Source organism: Alosa alosa, chromosome 19, assembly GCF_017589495.1.
Source record: "Alosa alosa isolate M-15738 ecotype Scorff River chromosome 19, AALO_Geno_1.1, whole genome shotgun sequence".
NCBI lineage: Eukaryota > Metazoa > Chordata > Actinopteri > Clupeiformes > Clupeidae > Alosa > Alosa alosa.
Genome location: NC_063207.1, coordinates 16,500,457 through 16,519,224, shown reverse-complemented (window position 1 = coordinate 16,519,224; position 18,768 = coordinate 16,500,457). Strand labels below are relative to the sequence as shown.

Genomic DNA, 18,768 nt, shown 5'->3' with positions numbered 1-18,768 from the left:
AGATTAGTAAAGGTAACTGCTATTGACCTTACACCTGAAAGGAAAGTGATCGGTCAGTTGAAGTAGAAGCATTAACTTCATTCTAACACTGCCCTCTGGGGTCAGGTTTAAGTCCCTGCAGAAGCCCTTGGACGAGCGCAGGAGTCAGCTGGAGGCTGCGGTGGAGCTGTTTGGCTTCTACCATGATGTGGACCTGGAGCTGACGTGGATCTCCGAGCACCAGCCCCTTGCCGAGACCAGCAGCTACAGCAAGTCCCTGGCTGGAGCCATCAGTCTGCAGAAGAAACACAAGGTAACATAACATACTGATGCAGAGAGTCGACAAAGGGCATTTATAGTATTTTGAAAAAAACTCAGATTCCCTGCCTGTTTCCTTTTGGGGCAGCATGGTATGAATAACAAATCCTGGTTCATCCATAATGTACTGACTAGTATGTTTCATACAGTCCTTCAACTGACTGATTGCTCAGTGCCACACATTACATGCAGGATGATTCACAACTGCAACCTTCCCTCACTCCTCTCCTTTCTTGTCTCATCGCTCCTCTCTTCCTCTTTTCATTTTCTTCCTTTTTTCTATCTCTCTCTCTCTGTCTCCTCTATGTCTGTTGCCCTCCTCTCCTCTCTTCTCTCCTCTCCTCTCCTCTCCTCTCCTCTCTTCTCTCCTCTCCTCTCCTCTCTTCTCTTCTCTCCTCTCCTCTCCTCTCTTCTCTTCTCTTCTCTTCTCTTCTCTTCTCTTCTCTCCTCTCCTCTCCTCTCCTCTCTTCTCTTCTCTTCTCTCCTCTCCTCTCCGTCCTTCTCCCCCCAGGAGCTGCAGGCGGAGGTGACCGCTCACCGGCAGCACCTCCAGCGCATGCAGGAGCGGGGCAAGGCCCTGAGGAACACCCACACCTGGGCCGGCAAAGAGCTGCAGCAGAGGTGTGGCCAGCTGGCCGAGGAGTGGGAGGAGCTGGAGGAGTCCTGTGACCGCAGGGCCGTCCACCTCAACAAGGCCCTGGCCCGTGAGCAGGTCAGTGCTGCATGGGGGGGGACCAGCAGCATGGTACAGGGTGCACCCTTCACCTGTACCACAGAGTGTACTCTTCCATGCAGTGCTTGAAGATGTCCCATTTAGGGTCCTGCAGTACATTTATTTCCCATACAGACAAGACATACTGTCATGCAGAAAATACATTTTTCAGGAAGATGGCCTAATGTCCTGTTGTGGCCCAGTATGTCAAGTCAAGTCAAGTCAGTTTTATTTAGTATAGCGCATTTAACATGCACAAAGTGCAACCCAAAGCGCTCTACATACAATACATTGACAAAAAACAAAAGACAATAAGACAAAAAATGCCAGACGGAGCGGCGTAGTCGCCAGCGTTGACACCAGACATGGTTTAAAAGGCAGGATGTGACATGGCCATTTAAAAGGAGCTGTTTTACTTACATTTACATTTATGTGGTCAGTCAGTTAGTGAAAATAGCACTTCATGCTGTCTAAAAAACATTAATGTTTCTTTTATTCCTCTTTAGATCTTGCTGGACTGTACAGAACTGGAGACGCGAGTGTCCGAGTGCTTGGCCCTGGTCAGTACTGATTATGGCAAATCTGAACCTGCGACGCAGAGCCTGATCAAACAGCACCAGGTACAGCCACAGTAGGATCAGATCACCAGGGCATTCATACTTATGAGCAGATTGTGGGGTATGGTTTTGAACCAGTAGTGGCACTGAATCATCTGCAACTCCACGTACCTGTTACTAGAACAGTCTGAACAGGGTTTCTATGTCCTGTGTGTGTGTGTGTGTCTGTGTGTGTGTGTGTGTGCGTGTGTAGGGCGTAGAAGGGAAGATAGAGGTTCTGGTGGCTGAGGTGGAAGATCTAAAGAGCAGTGTGGACCGTGCAGTGAAGACAATGGGCCTCGATGAACTGAACCGCCCCTACAGCCGCATCCGAAGCCACATGACTGAACTGGAGCACCTTGCCTCTCTTCGGTATCATGCTGTTAATATCTTAGTGAGATGAGATAAAACCTCATTTCATGGAAAAGGAGATTATGTGATGACATGTAAAAAATAATTTGCCATAGTTTTATGCAGAATTTTGCAACATGCAAATCATTTTGTGTGAAAATTATATGTTATGTTATGAGGTATAAGTATTTAAGATATTACATGCAATATTAAATTATTCTGTGTTAGGCAGTAGTGTGTTACTGTATATTGCGTAATGCTCTGCACATTATCACCACATTCACTTTGTGTTGTTGTACTTGTGCTGATGGCCTGTGTGAATGCTGATGGGGATTGTCCATGTGTTTTGATCAGGGCTCAGAAGCTCCAGGAGGCCCTTCATCTGCACGAGTTCAAGCGCGAGGCCTCAGACCTGGAGGACTGGATCTTCCAGCAGAGACAGATCGCCTCATCTGAGGACTATGGCACTGACTACAACAACGTACTGGTGAGTTGGAATAGTGCCTCAGAACAGTTGGAACTGGAACAGTGCCTCAGAATCTCACACTTTAGTACCGGATAGCGAAGACCAGGTTCTTCATTATGATCCGTTTTTCACAGTATGCAGTAGTCAACTAATGTACAATTTATTTTCATTTTAACCTTTGCTTAAACAGAATGAGCTTCAGTGGACCTATTGCAATTTTGTGTGTGTGTGTGTGTGCGTGCGTCTCTATATTGGTAGCAACTCCGTGGGAAGTTTGAGGTGTTCCGTCAGCAGCTGGAGGTGGGAATGGAGAGACTGCACAGCTGCGGGAAGTTAGCAGACTCGCTCATCAAAAACAACCACCCAGAGAACCGCCTCATACGCAACACACACAACAAGCTCAGGTACATCCTCCCCCCACACACACACACACACACACATCAGGTACAGGTACATCCTCCCCCCCACATAAACAAACATGTGCATACACACACAGTCTGATTTGATGAAAATTATTTGACGTTGCGAGGTCCCACTGACCTGTGGCTTGGCCTGTGTATTGTAGGGAACAGTGGGACGACCTGCACACTCTGGCTCAGGAGAGACAGGACAAGCTCCTGCAGTCAGAGAAATGCCACGGATGCTACAAAGAGCTGATGGATGCGCTTGCACAAATAGAGGTAAGGCATATAGAGCACACTCCCTCTCTGGCCTATAGGACACTTACTGGATCTGCTCCTTGCAATTTTAATTCCATGATCCAGCCCTACGTCCTCTGATGAGCATCTGCAATGTTGCACAAAAGCCAGGTTCACATTGTACGCTAGGTTGCTCTTGGTTGCGGTAATGTCCCAAAGATTTTTGTTGTGGTTGCTGCCGGGCTCAGCGCAAAAGACCTAATATATATATATATATATATATATATATATATATATTATATTATACAGCGGTCAAAGTTCAGTGCCACGGTCACAGTCTTTTCCTCTATGATTCCTCGTTGATGGAATGATTTACCTAATGGTCTTCATTCTAGTGATAGATTTGGGATCATATAAAAAGTATTTGTTTATTTTGTTTCTATGTGTACAGTGCTGTGAAAAAGTATTTGCCCCCTTCCTGATTTGTTCTATTTTTACATATGTCACACTTAAATGTTTCAGACCATCCAATTTTAATATAAGACAAAGACAATGCGAGTAAACATAAAATGCAGCTAAAATGAGTTATTAAAAATCTGTATCTCTCATGTGAAAAAGTAATTGCCCCCTAAACCTAATAACTGGTTGAGCCACCCTTGGTGACAACAACAGCAATCAAAAAAGTCTCGTTCTTATAGTGGAATTATTGCGGCCACTAGGAAGGTTCACTACTGTTTCAAGTTTTCTCCGTTTGTAGATAATGGCCCTCACCATGGTTCATTGGAGTCCCAGAGCCTTACTGACTGCAGAAAAAAAACAAAAACAAACACACCACACACACGAGAACAGGCCAGGCTTCTTTTTCGGTGCGCTTTTTTTTGGCAGTTTGCAAACAGAGTGCATTACCACCACCATCTGCTGGACTGAGGTGTAATGGCAAGTGTACCCTTTAGCCTCATTCTGGCTGCCGGGTGAAAAAGGTGAATTGGTGTGAAAAGATTTGAATGCTTCATCTAGGTCTATTATGTTTATATCGGGAAAAGACATTTTAAGAAAAAAGGATGCAAGTGTTAAGAGTAGTTAAAAGTTGTTTATTTAAAAAAAAGTTAATTCTCTAAAATCTGGTCTAAAAAGGATCTAAAATGTGCAGACAATCTATACACCATGCACCTGCAGCAAAAGTGCCCTCTTTGTGAATAACCTACAACATGGAAAAATGTTTAGGGGGTGATTTGTTTTAGTGTGCATACAATCCCTGTCCACATGCATGTCGATATAAAATTTGTTGAGTTGATGGGTTCCTGCAGGTGACAAAGGGAAGTCCTGCAGATGGAAGACAATTTCAGAAAAGAGAGAATTACTTTGTAACATCCTGACAGCAATCGTCTACAGGCACTTCTGACCAGTACAATTGATCATAAAAATTTCATTAAATAAATGTAATGGTTTAATCATTGGGTACAAACGCCAAACTAACTGCACAAGCATTTCTACAAGTAGTGAGAATGTGTTGTCAGTGGGGCTTGGGGCCCAATAGGACTTACACATTTTCCAAGGAAGGGTTGATGGGAGACGTAGTGCAGGACCTGCCCTAGTAGGTGTTAGCTTGGGCCTGAAGAGTGAAAAGATTGAGAATTAAATCAGTAATTAAAATGACCTGAAATCGAATGCAAAATGCCATAAATGTAACAATTTATTAAGGAAATGACTTACCCTGCACACCCATTCTGAGGAGCCAAGTTGTGAGTGGACACACCCCAGATGAATGTGTCAGTAGTGTTGTCTGACTCTGAAATGAGATGATGAAATAGATAGGATGTGATGGTTGCAATATGTCAATGTCAATTTATATAGCACATTTAAATAAAAACAGTTGACCAAAGTGCTGTAAAAAAAATAAAAAACTTAAAGCTTACCGAGTTTAAAGCTATAGAGTAGAAATGGACTTTGAAAATATTTAGAGAAGGGGCCAGTGTAATGTGGTTACAATTGCAATAAAGCCTACAATACAGTTGCATTACATTATTGTCATCCTCTGATTCTTTAAAGCCCACCTGTCTCCCAGTCTTCCTCACTTTGGGGTGCAGAAAATGTGTTGACAGGGACTTGAAATTTCGGTAGAACTTTCACTTCGACTAATGCGAAAGAAGAAGAGTTTAAAATCCCAACTCAAGCAATAATCAGGGTTGGGTCAGAGATTACTTTGAAATGTAATCCATTACTTACTACAAAACATGCAACATAATCTGATTAAAAATAGGATTACTTTTACACAACTTGCACACGACATACACACTTATTTTCCACTACTTTTAATCAATCGACATTGACAATTGACGGCTCTTCCATTTTAAATTTTGATATGAACCTTTTTCTTGTCAAGAAACTACACAGGCAATTGGATGATAGTGACATCTAGCGGACAAACGAATGGGCGGCTTGTCAAAGCATTAGTTAGGCGATCATACATTGCATTGTTTGCATGATAAAATGTAGGCCTAATCAAGTAATCCCAAACAATGTAACTATAATCTGATTACACATTTTGTTTTATTGTAATCTGGGCTGATTAGTTAGGCATAGGCCTATTTGATTTTTGTAATCTGATTAATCCAGATGTAATCTATTACCCAACTAATAACAAATGAAAAGTATCTTCTATTATTACTGGCATCACACAAAGCAATGGTAACATCATCTAAAGCAGCCTATACTCACACTCTTCCGGCACTCTTTGTCGGTTTATACATTTTTTTACGTGCTGGTCCATCTCATAGCTCAGCATTCGATGTTGTGCATTATAGGGGCAAGTCATCATCGCTGCAGCCAACTCCGGGTTATTCTGATATAAACACAATGATGCAACGATACACAATTTTAACAATAACAACGGATCTCACCAGTCTCACCGTTTCGAGTTATAAAATAGCTAAATAGCAAAACTTTTGACCAAACCTTTTCACATTTCTGGATGTGGTATGCAAACCGACAGGTGCGAATTATGTGGTTCGTATCGAAGGGGCATTGCACAGGTTTGTCTTGGTCTGCGTCGTCTAGAACTTTAAGAAATTAAAAAAATGCAGTGCCTACGTCACACATTGAACAAATATTTTTGTGTTGGCCTACGCCTCTAGAAATAAAGAAATATTCAACATGAAATGACTACCGCCATCATCCTCCCAGTGCGGGTTTGCCTCTCTGAAGGTGATCCTTTTGTATGGTCCGCAGCTTGTCCCAAATCGTACAGTCATTGTCCGTGCTGGTTGGAACTGATGGCGTTGCTGAGAGTTATCTAAATTGGTAAGCTTTATGCAATGCAAGATTAAGCGGAATAAATAGCTGGAGGGGTGTTGCGGTGAGGTGTGGCAAAGGCGGAGTCGACACTTGCTAAATAGACTAGGCCTAATCGAAATCTTCAGAGTTTGACTGAAAACATGCTCTGAATGCGGATGCTTTGTGACTAAATAAACAAACAAAAGAATGCCGACAAATGTGTTTGAGACAAAAGAGAGAAAAATGACACATTCGACAAGAGAAGACTATCCGTAGCAAAGATTCTAGAGCGGAGCTCTGTTCTAGAATCTTTGGTTGGAATATCATCCAGCATTATTTAAATTTGGAATATATAACATGGAGTTCAAACAAGTATGAGAAACAGGTTGCTAACACGTGCATCATTAAGATGTTAAAAGGCAAATGACTTCATGAATGTAGCCTGTTATAGGCCATTATCTAACATTCACAACACGTGCCCTATAAAACAATGGCGTGAACTACGTAAATGTAGTCTGTCTAACCCTTGCCAAAAGAAACTAAATAAGAACTCCTAATGCACACTTAGCAGAAAAAAATACAACAGGCTTTGGAACTAGAATTGATTAGATTGACCCTACAATTGTCTATATATTTATTCAATCATGTGATATCTTGTCAATATTTGAATTTATGTAATTTATGACCAGAGATCCCCTGTTTTAACTCACAAAGGGTTGCAAATTAGCATTCTTTGATAAACTGCTCAATTATCACCTGGCCAAGAGGTGAGGAAAATCATATTTCATGCAAAACGCCATGTGCGCTGCCAGACCAGCCTTTGCAAAATCACTTGCCAGTGGTTTTAAGCAAGGATCTTCAAGGGGATAAAATGTTGATTTGTTTTTCCTCCAAAGTCTTCATCATCTGAAAGAACTTGCTCAGTAAATTCAAGCTGCTGAACATACTGAATGTGCAAATATTTTAGTTATGTCAGTTGTTACATAATTTTAGTTTCTCTTTGGTCAATAGGTAACATCTAATGCTGTATTTCATTTGGAAAATAAAACATATTCCAGTTTGACATCAATATGCTATTAAAGAAAGACCAAAGAAGTAACAGATTAACAAACATTTGCAGATAGAAAAACTAAAGGCCGTCACCTCTGGACTGAGCAAAGACAGGCCACACCAAATAGTGATTGATATGCATCTATGTTATCCCCAATTATAATACCTCTGTAACTTTTGACCTAGGGGTTAAGTGGGGTTCTATATTGCCTTGTTGTTTCCCCACATAATTTTAACCACAAAAAAAAGTGGTTAACTGGTGCTTGCCTTCCTCCCCAGTCCCCACCTACACAAACCCAGCCTTGTCTTTACTTTCAGGGGCGCTTGAAGAGCATACCTGAAGACATCGCAAAGGACCTGCAGGGAGTTCTCTCTCAGCTACGCAAACATGAGGCACTGGTTCATGAGCTCTCTCTGAATGAGGAGCAGGTATGTATATGTGTGTGTATCTGCTTCTTTCAATGTCTACTGAAGATAGTATACTTGGTATGAGCAATGGCTCACATCTGTTTTCATAACAAAACTCAGTACAGGGTGATTGAACATGTGACGTTTACGGATGAATGTATCTTTTTTTTTTTCGGAATAAGAATAAGCACTATCCACTCTATCTAAATCAAAAATGTTTGAATAGCTGAATTTGTCTTACGAGCATCTTCTTGCGTTGCTGTCAGCTCCAGGAGCTGCTGGATATGGTGGACAATGTGCTGGGAGCGTGCTCAGTGGAGCTCAGAGCCAAGCTGCAGGAGAAGCAGCAGGAGTTGGTGGTGCGCTGGGAGAAGCTGCGCCTCCTCGTCGAGAAGAGGCTGGAGAAGCTCAACCATGCTCGCCAAAGATACCAGTTCCTCAACACCGTAAGTGCAATAAACACACCGATAAGCATGAAAACACGTACACAAAGATGTATGCACACAGATATGATTACATATGACTATATACATACATTGAACGCACTATTGAACCAAATGGTCCTTTCAGGTGTGCCTATGACATACAGTACATTTCTGTGTGTGTTGCAGGCTCAGGACTACACCCTGTGGAGTGCCCAGGTGCTAGGAGGTATGCGGGCGGAGGAGTCCATCCGGGATGTGGCCACGTGCAAGCTGCAGTTGGACCAGCACCAGCAACTCTGGGCAGAGATAGTGGCACGGGAGCAGAGCTACACCCGCGCACTCGCCATGGGGGAGGAACTACTGAAGCTGGACCCCTCCCATGCCAAAGAGGTGGGCAGTGCATTACCACAAGGGACCCTTATTTGAATGATGGGCAGAAGTGCAACATCTTACTAAAGCTGTTTTACTATTAATTACTACATTTCTAATCGTGCTGTATTAAGAAGTATCTGCCTGTGTTGCTTGTGCACCATGTAAGGAAGTAGTACATTTGCTATGCCCTCTATGTTGTCCATATTAGAAATATTGTGTGTATTCATCAGTATGTGTGTTCATGAATGAGTGTTAACTTCCATTTCATTTTTGTGTGTGTGTGTGTGTGTGTGTGTGTGTGTGTGTAGGTGCGTGAGAAGCTGAGCTCCCTGAAGCAGGACAGAGAGGAGCTCCATGGCCACTGGAAGGAGAAGAAGCGTTGGCTGGAGCTCACACATCAGGAGCAGGTCTTCTACAGAGACTCCGAGCACCTGGACACCATCTCCAACTCACAAGAGGTCAGACACACTCAGATACAACACACACACACACACACACACACAGACACACACACACACACACATACACAAAGACAATTTTGACGTTAAACCTTTGTTTATCCATTTTGCAGATTCTGCTGAAGAACAGTGATTTGGGCAGTGCAGTGGATGAGACAGAAAGACTCATCAAACGTCATGACGCCTTCCAGAAACTTCTCACCACTCAGGAGGAAAAGGTCAGCAGTCTGCTGAGATATGTTATTGTGCAATGGTAGTCTGTGTGGCTTACAGTGTTTCAGACAGAGTCTCTGTTCCACATGTCTGGATAGTCTGTCTTCTGTCCATCAAATCCACTCGATCTAACCAGTCTCACCCATGGCTGACACACAGCACACTGATCTCAGACCTGCTGAGAGAAAGTGGCACAAATCCACAGCACTAAACAACATTTGTGAAATGCCATAATGCAATGATGAAGAATGTCCCTTTTCTCTGCAGATGATTGCACTGCAAGAACTGGCTAGCCGTTTGCAGAAGGAGGACCTCAAGCGTGAGAGCGGCAAACGCATCCGCAACAAACTCAACGCCCTCGAGGAGAGGAGGCGACGCATCCAGGAGCTGTCCGTCAAGCGCGGGGAGGACTTGGACATGTCCCGGCTGCTCTGCATCTTTAGTCGGGATGCTGCTGAGGTCCTGCAGATCATCATTCATTTCCACCCCTACGCAAACACTGACCGCTCCATATCTTCTCATGACTGGACCGTACTCCTCTCTGCCACTGTAAAAGCTAATAAATAACTTGGGTTCTGACAGCTTTAGTTGATGCATGCGGTGCGATGCTGGTTGCCCGACATTGCACTTTGCCTGTTATTTAAATAAGACCCCATAGTCTAAAAGAGGAAATAGGAGACATGATAGTAGGAGACATGCACACAGTCAGTCAAACCATTCAAAATCCCTCTGGCTAAAGCTGGTTTGTTTCTGAAACCTGCTGTGTTCTCCCCTGCAGGCAGAGGAGTGGGTGTCGGAGCGCATGCAGAAGATGCAGGAGGACACCAAGATGGATCTGAGCAACCTGCAGACCAAGATGAAGCTCCTGCAGAAGCACCAGGTGTTTGAGGCCGAGATCCTCGCCCATAGCAAGATCATCGAGTCTGTACAGAAGGTGAGACACCCGGGCGCAGGGGACTAGTAATGGCCATCCAGCCTTTTTTTTTCGGGGTGTTTTGCCTTAATTTAGATAGAACAGTGAAGATCGATGGAAGGTTAGTGAGAGAGAGAGAGATATGGTGGGTGGGATCTAGTCAGACCTCATCTCATTGAGATGGGGTCTGGGAACTAGGCATTCATTTCCTCGTATTTGAAACGTGGTTTACGAATACCCAGAGCCGTTTATTGGGCGCTATGAATGTCTATCAAATGCGTCTGTACGTAGCTCATAACAGCTTCGGTGTGTCGTCATCGTCTTGCTGCCCTCCCTCCATTCTGTGATTGGTCCCCTAACTGAGGCGAAAATTTGCTCCATGGTATCCAGGCTGCCTAGCTGCGTGAATAAAATCGCGCGCGTAAGGCAGCATGGGAAAACCCAGGCTAGGTGGGATCAGGAAATGCCCCAAGATCGGCACCCTGTATCTGTAGTTTGATGGTTAACTGTACTAAACTCTTTTTCACGTTTCACCTTTCACCTTCACTCTCTTGAGGCTGGGGATGAGCTGATCTCACTGTACCACCCGCAATCTAAGGAGATTCGCTCCACCATCACGGCACTCATCAAACACTGGGAGGCGCTCAAACTGGCTGTGGCGGCCAGAGGGAAGGTTCTAGAGGACAACCGAGACTTCCTGGAGTTCCTGCAGAAGGTGGAGCAGGTGGAAATGTGGATTAGACAGAAGGTGAGGAGTGTGTGTGTGCATGCGTGCGTGCGTGCGTGCGTGCGTGCGTGCGTGCGTGCGTGCGTGCGTGCGCGTGTGTGTGTGTGTGTGTGCGTGCGTGTAATTATTATTAAGTACATGTGTATGTATGCCTCTGTAATAGGAAGTGATGATAAATGTGGGTGATGTTGGAGTGGACTATGAGCACGGCGTTCAGCTTCTGAAGAAACTTAACGAGTTTAGAGGAGCAGGGACAGGGGTGAGTAACATTAGCACAACAGCCCAAACGAGCCCCAGCGTCATCTCATAACACCTGACTGCAATATGTTCACACAGAACCTTTAAAAATGTAGTTTGGTTGAATAAAGTTACTATTGGATGTCAGCAAAGGTTGCCATTATAATATGCAGTTGAATAAACGTGCAAGAGTTTTGGCTTCCTTTCAGATACTTTTTTCTTTGTGCAATCTCCTCCATATAATGACTCTCTATGTAAAGACTGGACTTTACATGTTTTTAAATATCATGTATCACATTGTGTTGACTGTCCACAGGAGGTGACTATGGACGATGGGCACATCAGAGCCATCAGCAACCTGGCCGCCCGTCTGGAGAGGCAGAACTGTGACGAGCTGGAGACAGTGAAGAAGAGGAAACAGCAGCTCAACGAACGGTAGGGTTACACACACACACAATCACACACACACACACACACAACACACCACAACACACCACACCACACCACACCACACCACACCACACCACTCACTCACTCACTCACTCACTCACTCACTCACACACACACACACACACACAATCAGACGTTTTCGCATTGAGCCCTCGCAAATTTGGTCACAAGCCAAGTAATGCAGCACCATATCCAATTTGTCCACTGAGCATGCTTGTTATGCCTTCATGCCGTCTGACTGTCAGCTCTGATGTGTTGGTGTATGTGTAGGTGGAATAATTTCCATGGCAACCTGAGCAGCTATAAGAAGAGGCTGGAGGGAGCCCTGGAGGTGCATGCCCTCGTTAGGGAGCTGGAGGAAGTACGCGACAGAGCCAACGAGAAGGTGAGCGGGCAGGTGTGTGTGTGTGGTGTAGTGTGGTGTGGTGTGGTGTGTGTGTGTGTGTGTGTGTGTCTCAGATGGTGTGTTTTTTCCTGTATCCTACTTGTATTGGGATTGTGCATTGCCCTTTGCATGGTGTCAGTTGGGCTTGTGCATTGTGCATAATGATTTGTGTTGTTCTAGATGCTGCTGTTGCAAGACGGAGACTGTGGCTGGGACGTTGAAAGTGTCGAGGGTTTGATTCGCCGACATGAGGAGACCGAGAGGGAGGCCAGGGTGATCCAGGAAAGAGGAACAGTAAGTGAATCAGACTCTTCTCAAAGTCAAGGTCCTTCATTGGGCATCCACATACCTCGGGCCTTAAAAGAGGTGCTGTACAGGTGTGTGTACTGTGTAGCAAGCTGATGCTCCCCATGTGTCCTGCAGGCTCTGGAGAAGGATGTGAAGGGGCGCCTGAGGGGTCAATCAGAACTGACAGACAAACTCAAACAGAAGCAGACGAAGATGAACACCACACTACTGAACTTGGAGAAAGAGGTCAAACTCAGGTGAGTGGGAGGGAGATCTACAGAGGCTTATTATGCCTAGTGCAAGCTGGATTTCATATTTGTTTAGATTTGTTCATTATATAAAAGATTATGAAAAGATAGCTTTGTTCATTATGTAAAAGATCATGAAAAGATAGCTTTGTTTGTTATGTAAAAGTTTATGAAAAGATTGTTTGTAAAAATTCCTTTCTGATGTTCTGTGTTATTGCATAACGTTGTGTCCACATCAAAACTAATTTAGAAGGTCCAGAGACAAACCAGAAAAACTGCAGAAATGATAACTGGCACAGAACACTCATCAGTTTAGCTCATCATACTTCAGTGCTAGCACAGGGATGTATCAGCATGGAGACTCTCCCTATATCAGGTTTTGTGACGAGAGACCGATGTTGGGGATATGTGTTGCAGAAAGGAGCGCTTACATGATGCGCATGAGCTGCAGCTCTTCAAGGCCAACCAGCGCCTCCTGTTGGACGTGACGCTGAAGAATAGCTCGGAGATGGAACAGAAAGGACTGCCAAAGAGCAAAGCTGAGGCTGAGAGGATGATCGCCGAACACCAGGACTGGAAGGTGAAGACATTTGAATGTTTTGTCTGCTTCATATAAATATATCCCACCCTCTCCTAGTTCCATGAAGTCCTGTGCTGTAATAATATGCATTGTCCTATACGGCAATGCAAAAGTTTTGTTTTTAAACAATTCTAAATGTAGCATGCTTTCAGATAACTATTGCCAAACAGTGTGCTAATTCTTTCATGTACTAACAATTTCTTTTGTAGAAATCAATGAGATAAATGATTGTGTTCCATTGGTGTCTTTGTAGACGGAGATTGATGCTCGTGCAGATCGCATCGACTCTGTGAGGAGCTTTGGTCAGAGGCTGGTGAAGGCTGGCCATCGTTCAGCAGAGGAGATCAAGACGGCCCTGACTAGCCTGGAGGATGCCAAGAAGGGACTAGCCAAAGCCTGGCAGGACAGGAGGACAATGCTGGACCAAGCCCTCAGTTTACAGGTAGCAAAATGCCCTGAAGCCTGTACTTTTTCATTCTTCAATGCCTGATTTCTGGGATTACGGTCTTATAAGTGATATAGGAGGACCCATTTGGCTTCTGCCTGCTTTCTAAAACAGCGTTGACTCTTCTACAGGTCTTCCTGGGCTATGTGGAACAGAGCGAGAGTTGGCTTAGTAACAAGGAGGCGTTTCTGGCCAATGAAGACTTGGGGGTCAGTAAACAAGTTGTGTAATATTTGGTTCAGGATGACTTTACTGTCCACCCTGGTATACCTTATCATGAATACAATTTAAAAACTAGTCCTGCACGTTTACACTGTTGTTAGTTTTACATAGGGTCAGACGCTAACAAACTTAGATCAACTGACAACATGTCGGACAGTTCATATTTCCAGGACTAATACCTAGTCTCTGAAGCTAATCAAGCAATTTGTGTAATACTGTTTTGGCAGCTCAAACATTTTTTGTAATACTGTTATGGTTGGCAGATAAAAAAAATGTGTAATACAGTTATGGTTTGCCAAAAAAGTGTATTTGATTTAGATGTGTTTATGTGATATGTTTTGTCTGTGTGCTGTGTACTGTTTGTGTGGTGTGGTGTGCCGTACCCTCCCAGGGCTCCCTGTCGGAGGTAGAGGAGCTGCAGGGGAAGCAGGCTCTGTTTGAGCAGACGCTGGAGGCCGAGATGGAGCAGGTGGAGGCCGTGCAGCGTCTCTCTCAGCAGCTACAGCAGCAGAAGCACTACGACTCCACCAACATCCAGAGCAAGAGCAGAGCACTGCAGCTCAGGTCAGAGGGCATTGCCACGGCAACCACACCTACAGGAATACTTTCAATTCATTGTGTAGATTGTCTGAAATGTCTATATTATGAATGTCTGTTTTGGCACTAGGTGCACAACAAGCAACAACGTCTTCCTATTATTTAATAAATATTTAGTGCCATCAGTAATATTCTATGATGTAATGCCCAAAATTACAGAGCAGTAACTGATAAAAAAAAATATCTGATATCAGACTAAACCCTGTACTTGTATCTCTGCCCACCCCCTCAGAAAAGACAAGCTGTTGGAGACGAGTCGAGCTCGGCGTCAGGCCCTGGAGGAGTCGCTGCAGCTCCACCGGTTCCTGAGTGGCAGCTCTGAGGTATGGCTGGGTTAGACTGTTCTCTCCAAAACCATCTAGTCACTGAGATCAGAACCATTTAGTGCTGTTGAAAAATATCTGTCCTGACACCAGTTTTGAAAATGCCATCCTTGATGAATGGAAAAGTAGCATTTGTGTTGATGGTGATCCAAATGTATGATCCAATGATAGTGATGGTGATCCAAATTTAGTAAACAGTTTAATAGTGCACCTTATACACATCTTCTGTGATATGAGTGAATTTCAGAGCACTGTATTTAGTGGTTATGGCTCTAAACATGTTGGGTCCTGGTAGATATTTTAAAGACTCTTGAAAGATGCATCTCTTCCAGAGACCTTATGAGTGTACTTGTCTCTTGCCCCACAGCTCTGCTCTTGGCTCAATGAGAAGAATGTCATCGCCCAAGATGAGAACTGGAGGGATCCCATCAACCTGCAGGCCAAGCTCCTGAAGCACCAGAGCTCGGAGGCCGAGATCCTGGCCAACCACACCCAGGTGGAGGCGCTCTCTAAGGTAGGCATGTTCAGCTGACGCAGAGCATGACAACTGGGGACACTTGTTTGCAGTTGTTGTGGGAAAAAAATATTGATGCAATAAACAGTTCTGTGCTTCATACCTCCAACCCATAATTTGCTAAGATAAAGCCCTTCAAACAAAGCACGAGTCTTGAAATGGTTTTTGCACATACATTTCAGTGTAATTGCTATCATAACTAGGATGTGAAGACACCAGGCATTTGCTTTTAACTATGTGCAAATGACAGCCTTGGCTAACACATAAATGGCACATTGGGAACTACAGGAAGGTGAGAGGATGCTGGTTGCTGGACACCCCGCTGGGCAGAAGATTACGCCCAGGCTGAAAGACCTGAAGGACAGCTGGACACAGCTCCTGGACAACTGCAAAGAGAAAAAGTCACGCCTCCAGCAAGCCTATCAGGTAAAGCACTAGTTTGCAGACCATACTGATACAGTAAGTTCTGAGCTACACCACGCACGGAACTGAAGCGTTCCGCTCGCATTCCGTTCGCATTGCGTCTGCAACAATTACTTTCCACTAAAATCAATGGAAATAGCTACACCAGATGTGATAGTGGCGCGTACGTTCGGAAAAATTGGACCATTCATCTAAAATGGATTTTACGTGTCGCAAACTGAACGCTTCAGTTACGCACCTGGTGTAGCTTCCCTGTAAGCCCCAAGAACTCCCCTTCTGGATCATTCACAGGTGTGTTGTGACAGTGTATCACCTGTTTAGCTACAGACCATTACGCAGAATGGATTACCGTATTTTCCGGACTTTAAGTCACACCGGAGTATAAGTCGCATCAGTCAAAAAATGTGTCAGGAAGAGGAAAAACCATATATATAAATATATATATATGTTGCACCTGAGTTGCAGGACCAGCCAAACTATGAAAAAAAATGCGACTTATAGTCCGGAAAATACGGTAACACACTTTTACGTTAACGTTTTACTTTAACTAAAGACACTATAGTACAGCGGCTAAGCACCGGAATCTTTCAGTTTTTGCAGAAAGCATGAAACTTGGCACAGTTATACTACTACCCCTAGTGATCAAAAATTGAAATGGACCCCAACATATAGTGCCCCCTAGTGGCCGCCATCTTGAATTCAAATATGCCTACCATTCTTAATAGAATTGTTGATACAACTTCAAAATTAAACTAGATAAAAAAAGTCTTTTAAGTTCTAACACACAATTTTTAGGGTCGAGGAAGCTATTGACATGATTTCCAAACAAACTTGATGTTGGCCATTTTGAAATCCAATATGGCGGATACCAAATGTGAAAATATAGACCATCTCTATTGTTATTGATGATAGAAATATCATTCAAAAACAATTTCAAAGTTTGAACAGTCATTTTATCACATGACAACCTCAATAATATACGAGGCATCAAGTATAATCTGGTAAGATTCCAATATGGCCACTATGTGTAAGAAAATAAGCCAATAATTCTATATCCTGGTTAATTGAAGTAACTACCTACATCAATAAATTCTTATTCTACCACCTTCTCTTTCTGAGCAAACCTTAACTCTGACTATACACTGCTCAAAAAAATTATACACACATTTTTAGCCAAAGCGACTTACAACCTGGTAAACAACAATTTCTCTCAACAATTCTAGAACAATTTAAAACAATTCAAAAAGGTAGAGTACAATAGGGAAAAGTGCATCAGTGAGTGTTGTTTTTAAACAGTCAAGTCAGGTGGTAAGTGCTAGAATTAGCTAGTTGTAAGTAGTGCTACGAGAGGAGATATTCTCTGAAGAGCTGGGTCTTCAGGACTTTTTTGAAGATGGAGAGGGATGTAGACGGAGCTAGACGATGTTTGTCTGAAGAGCGCAACGGTCGGGGGGTAGCATATATGCCTGTATGAGGGCATTCGAGTAGGTGGGAGCAGTAGGTTTAGCTGGGAGGACCAGCAGTTTGGTTTTTGAGAGGTTTAGCTGGAGGTGGTGTGCCTTCATCCATGTAGATATGTCTGAGAGGCAATCCGGGGTCCGTGCCGAGACCAAGGGGTCATTAGGTGGAAAGAAAAGATAAAGCTGTGTGTCATCTGCATAGCAGTGGTATAAGAAGGTGTGCGAATGGATAATCTGTCCCAAAGAAGTAGTGTGGATAGCAAAGAGAAGGGGGCCCAGTACTGAGCCCTGGGGGACCCCTGTGGTGGGATGGTGAGGTGCGGACAGCTGTCCAAGCCATGATACGTTAAACGAGCATCATGTGAGGTAGGATTCAAACTGATATGGACTGGGTAATATGTTAGGAACAAAAGGATGCCACTTTGTTATTTGGGAATGAAAATGATCAATCAAAGACCCCCCCTTTGATTGAATTCAAAGACCCCCAGAAAATCTAAGTAGAAAAAATGACGCGGCAAGTCCATTTGCTTGAATTTCAGCGCAGCAACTCATGATGGTACTCAGTAGTTCGGATGTGTGACAGTTCGACAGTCAATGGTATCAATGTCTTCTGCCACATTCTGGAGGAGTTGGACTACCTGTGCAACGTTTGTAGGCTCCAGGTACTGGCTTATGCTACCAGTAGTGACACTGACCCTAGCCAAAGGTAAAACTAGTGAAAAACCAGTCAAGGAGGATAAAGATGGAAAATGTATCATTTGGTACAGGTATAGTACTACCCCTAGTGATCAAAAATTGAAATGGACCCCAACATGAAATGGACCCTCAAACAATCACTATAAGGCTTAAAAGAAACTTTAGCATATGGGAATTAGACCCACCCACCTCAATTGAATTAGGCAATTAACAGTAGGATGTGTTGGACTGGGTTATGTACTAATTTATCTAACTATGACTGGGTGTATGTACTAATTTATCTAACTCTAGGATAGAATACAAAATAGCTAATTTCCCAAAAGGCAGGATATGTTTCTTTAAGAGACTTGACAGACGCTAGCATCCATGGGTTTTAGCCTCCTTGCTAGCATGCCAGCCTCTAGGGGGCAAATTAGAAGGATTGAGCCCAGACAAGTTCAGGGTTTAGTCACACAGTCGAAACTTCACACATAGCCTAAACGCACCCCAGTTTTTGACTCAGTGTCAGAATGTATGGCTACTTCCTTAAAATCCAACATGTCTGCCATTTTAATTATGCATGGTTGCCTCATTATGTATTTCATAATGCTGAAAGATGGCTATAGGCATGTCATATTATGTGTTAAAAGCAGCATAGCATTATAAATGTATAAAAAAGGGCATATTTTGGTGGCCATATTTGAAGTCAAGATAGAGGCCACTAGGGGGCGCTATGTGTTGGGGTCCATTTCAATTTTTGATCACTAGGGGTAGTACTATACCTGTACCAAGTTTGGTGCTTTCTGCGAAAACTGAACGATTCAGGTAAAAAATCTGGCCTTAGCCGCTGTACTTACTATGGCATTTTTGTGGCAAAATATTGATTGGATTTATTGTGTATTGGCACTGTGATCGATTTAATTTCTCTATTGCTGTCTTATTGTTTACTGAATGAAGCCATCAGACACAATATGGTTTTAGGCATATTTCCTCTCTCTCTTTCTGTTAGCCTTTGGTTTCGG

General features: G+C 43.6%; 2 protein-coding genes across 5 annotated transcripts in view; one reads left to right on the top strand and one right to left on the bottom strand.

The window, feature by feature from the left end:
- sptbn5 (spectrin, beta, non-erythrocytic 5) overlaps positions 1–18,768 on the top strand; it is a 55,280-nt gene that overhangs the window by 21,325 nt on the left and 15,187 nt on the right. For all 4 annotated transcript variants that reach the window (XM_048228087.1, XM_048228088.1, XM_048228086.1 and 1 more), the window contains 27 exons: positions 106–292; positions 809–1,009; positions 1,516–1,629; positions 1,820–1,977; positions 2,311–2,443; positions 2,681–2,826; positions 2,988–3,102; positions 7,702–7,812; positions 8,058–8,237; positions 8,403–8,606; positions 8,897–9,046; positions 9,160–9,264; positions 9,527–9,718; positions 10,038–10,193; positions 10,729–10,920; positions 11,063–11,158; positions 11,453–11,571; positions 11,857–11,971; positions 12,152–12,265; positions 12,395–12,516; positions 12,925–13,087; positions 13,341–13,529; positions 13,664–13,741; positions 14,146–14,318; positions 14,584–14,674; positions 15,042–15,188; positions 15,477–15,614. In XM_048228087.1, the coding sequence (XP_048084044.1) occupies positions 106–292; positions 809–1,009; positions 1,516–1,629; positions 1,820–1,977; positions 2,311–2,443; positions 2,681–2,826; positions 2,988–3,102; positions 7,702–7,812; positions 8,058–8,237; positions 8,403–8,606; positions 8,897–9,046; positions 9,160–9,264; positions 9,527–9,718; positions 10,038–10,193; positions 10,729–10,920; positions 11,063–11,158; positions 11,453–11,571; positions 11,857–11,971; positions 12,152–12,265; positions 12,395–12,516; positions 12,925–13,087; positions 13,341–13,529; positions 13,664–13,741; positions 14,146–14,318; positions 14,584–14,674; positions 15,042–15,188; positions 15,477–15,614 (3,889 nt within the window). The remainder of the gene's footprint in view (positions 1–105; positions 293–808; positions 1,010–1,515; positions 1,630–1,819; positions 1,978–2,310; positions 2,444–2,680; positions 2,827–2,987; positions 3,103–7,701; positions 7,813–8,057; positions 8,238–8,402; positions 8,607–8,896; positions 9,047–9,159; positions 9,265–9,526; positions 9,719–10,037; positions 10,194–10,728; positions 10,921–11,062; positions 11,159–11,452; positions 11,572–11,856; positions 11,972–12,151; positions 12,266–12,394; positions 12,517–12,924; positions 13,088–13,340; positions 13,530–13,663; positions 13,742–14,145; positions 14,319–14,583; positions 14,675–15,041; positions 15,189–15,476; positions 15,615–18,768) is intronic.
- LOC125284241 (gametocyte-specific factor 1-like) lies at positions 4,131–6,570 on the bottom strand. Its single transcript, XM_048228121.1, has 7 exons — positions 6,227–6,570; positions 6,016–6,119; positions 5,779–5,902; positions 5,115–5,195; positions 4,774–4,849; positions 4,605–4,672; positions 4,131–4,383 (listed from the first exon to the last, which is right to left on the bottom strand). Coding segments are annotated over exons 1-7 (540 nt in total). The 5' UTR covers positions 6,312–6,570; the 3' UTR covers positions 4,131–4,381.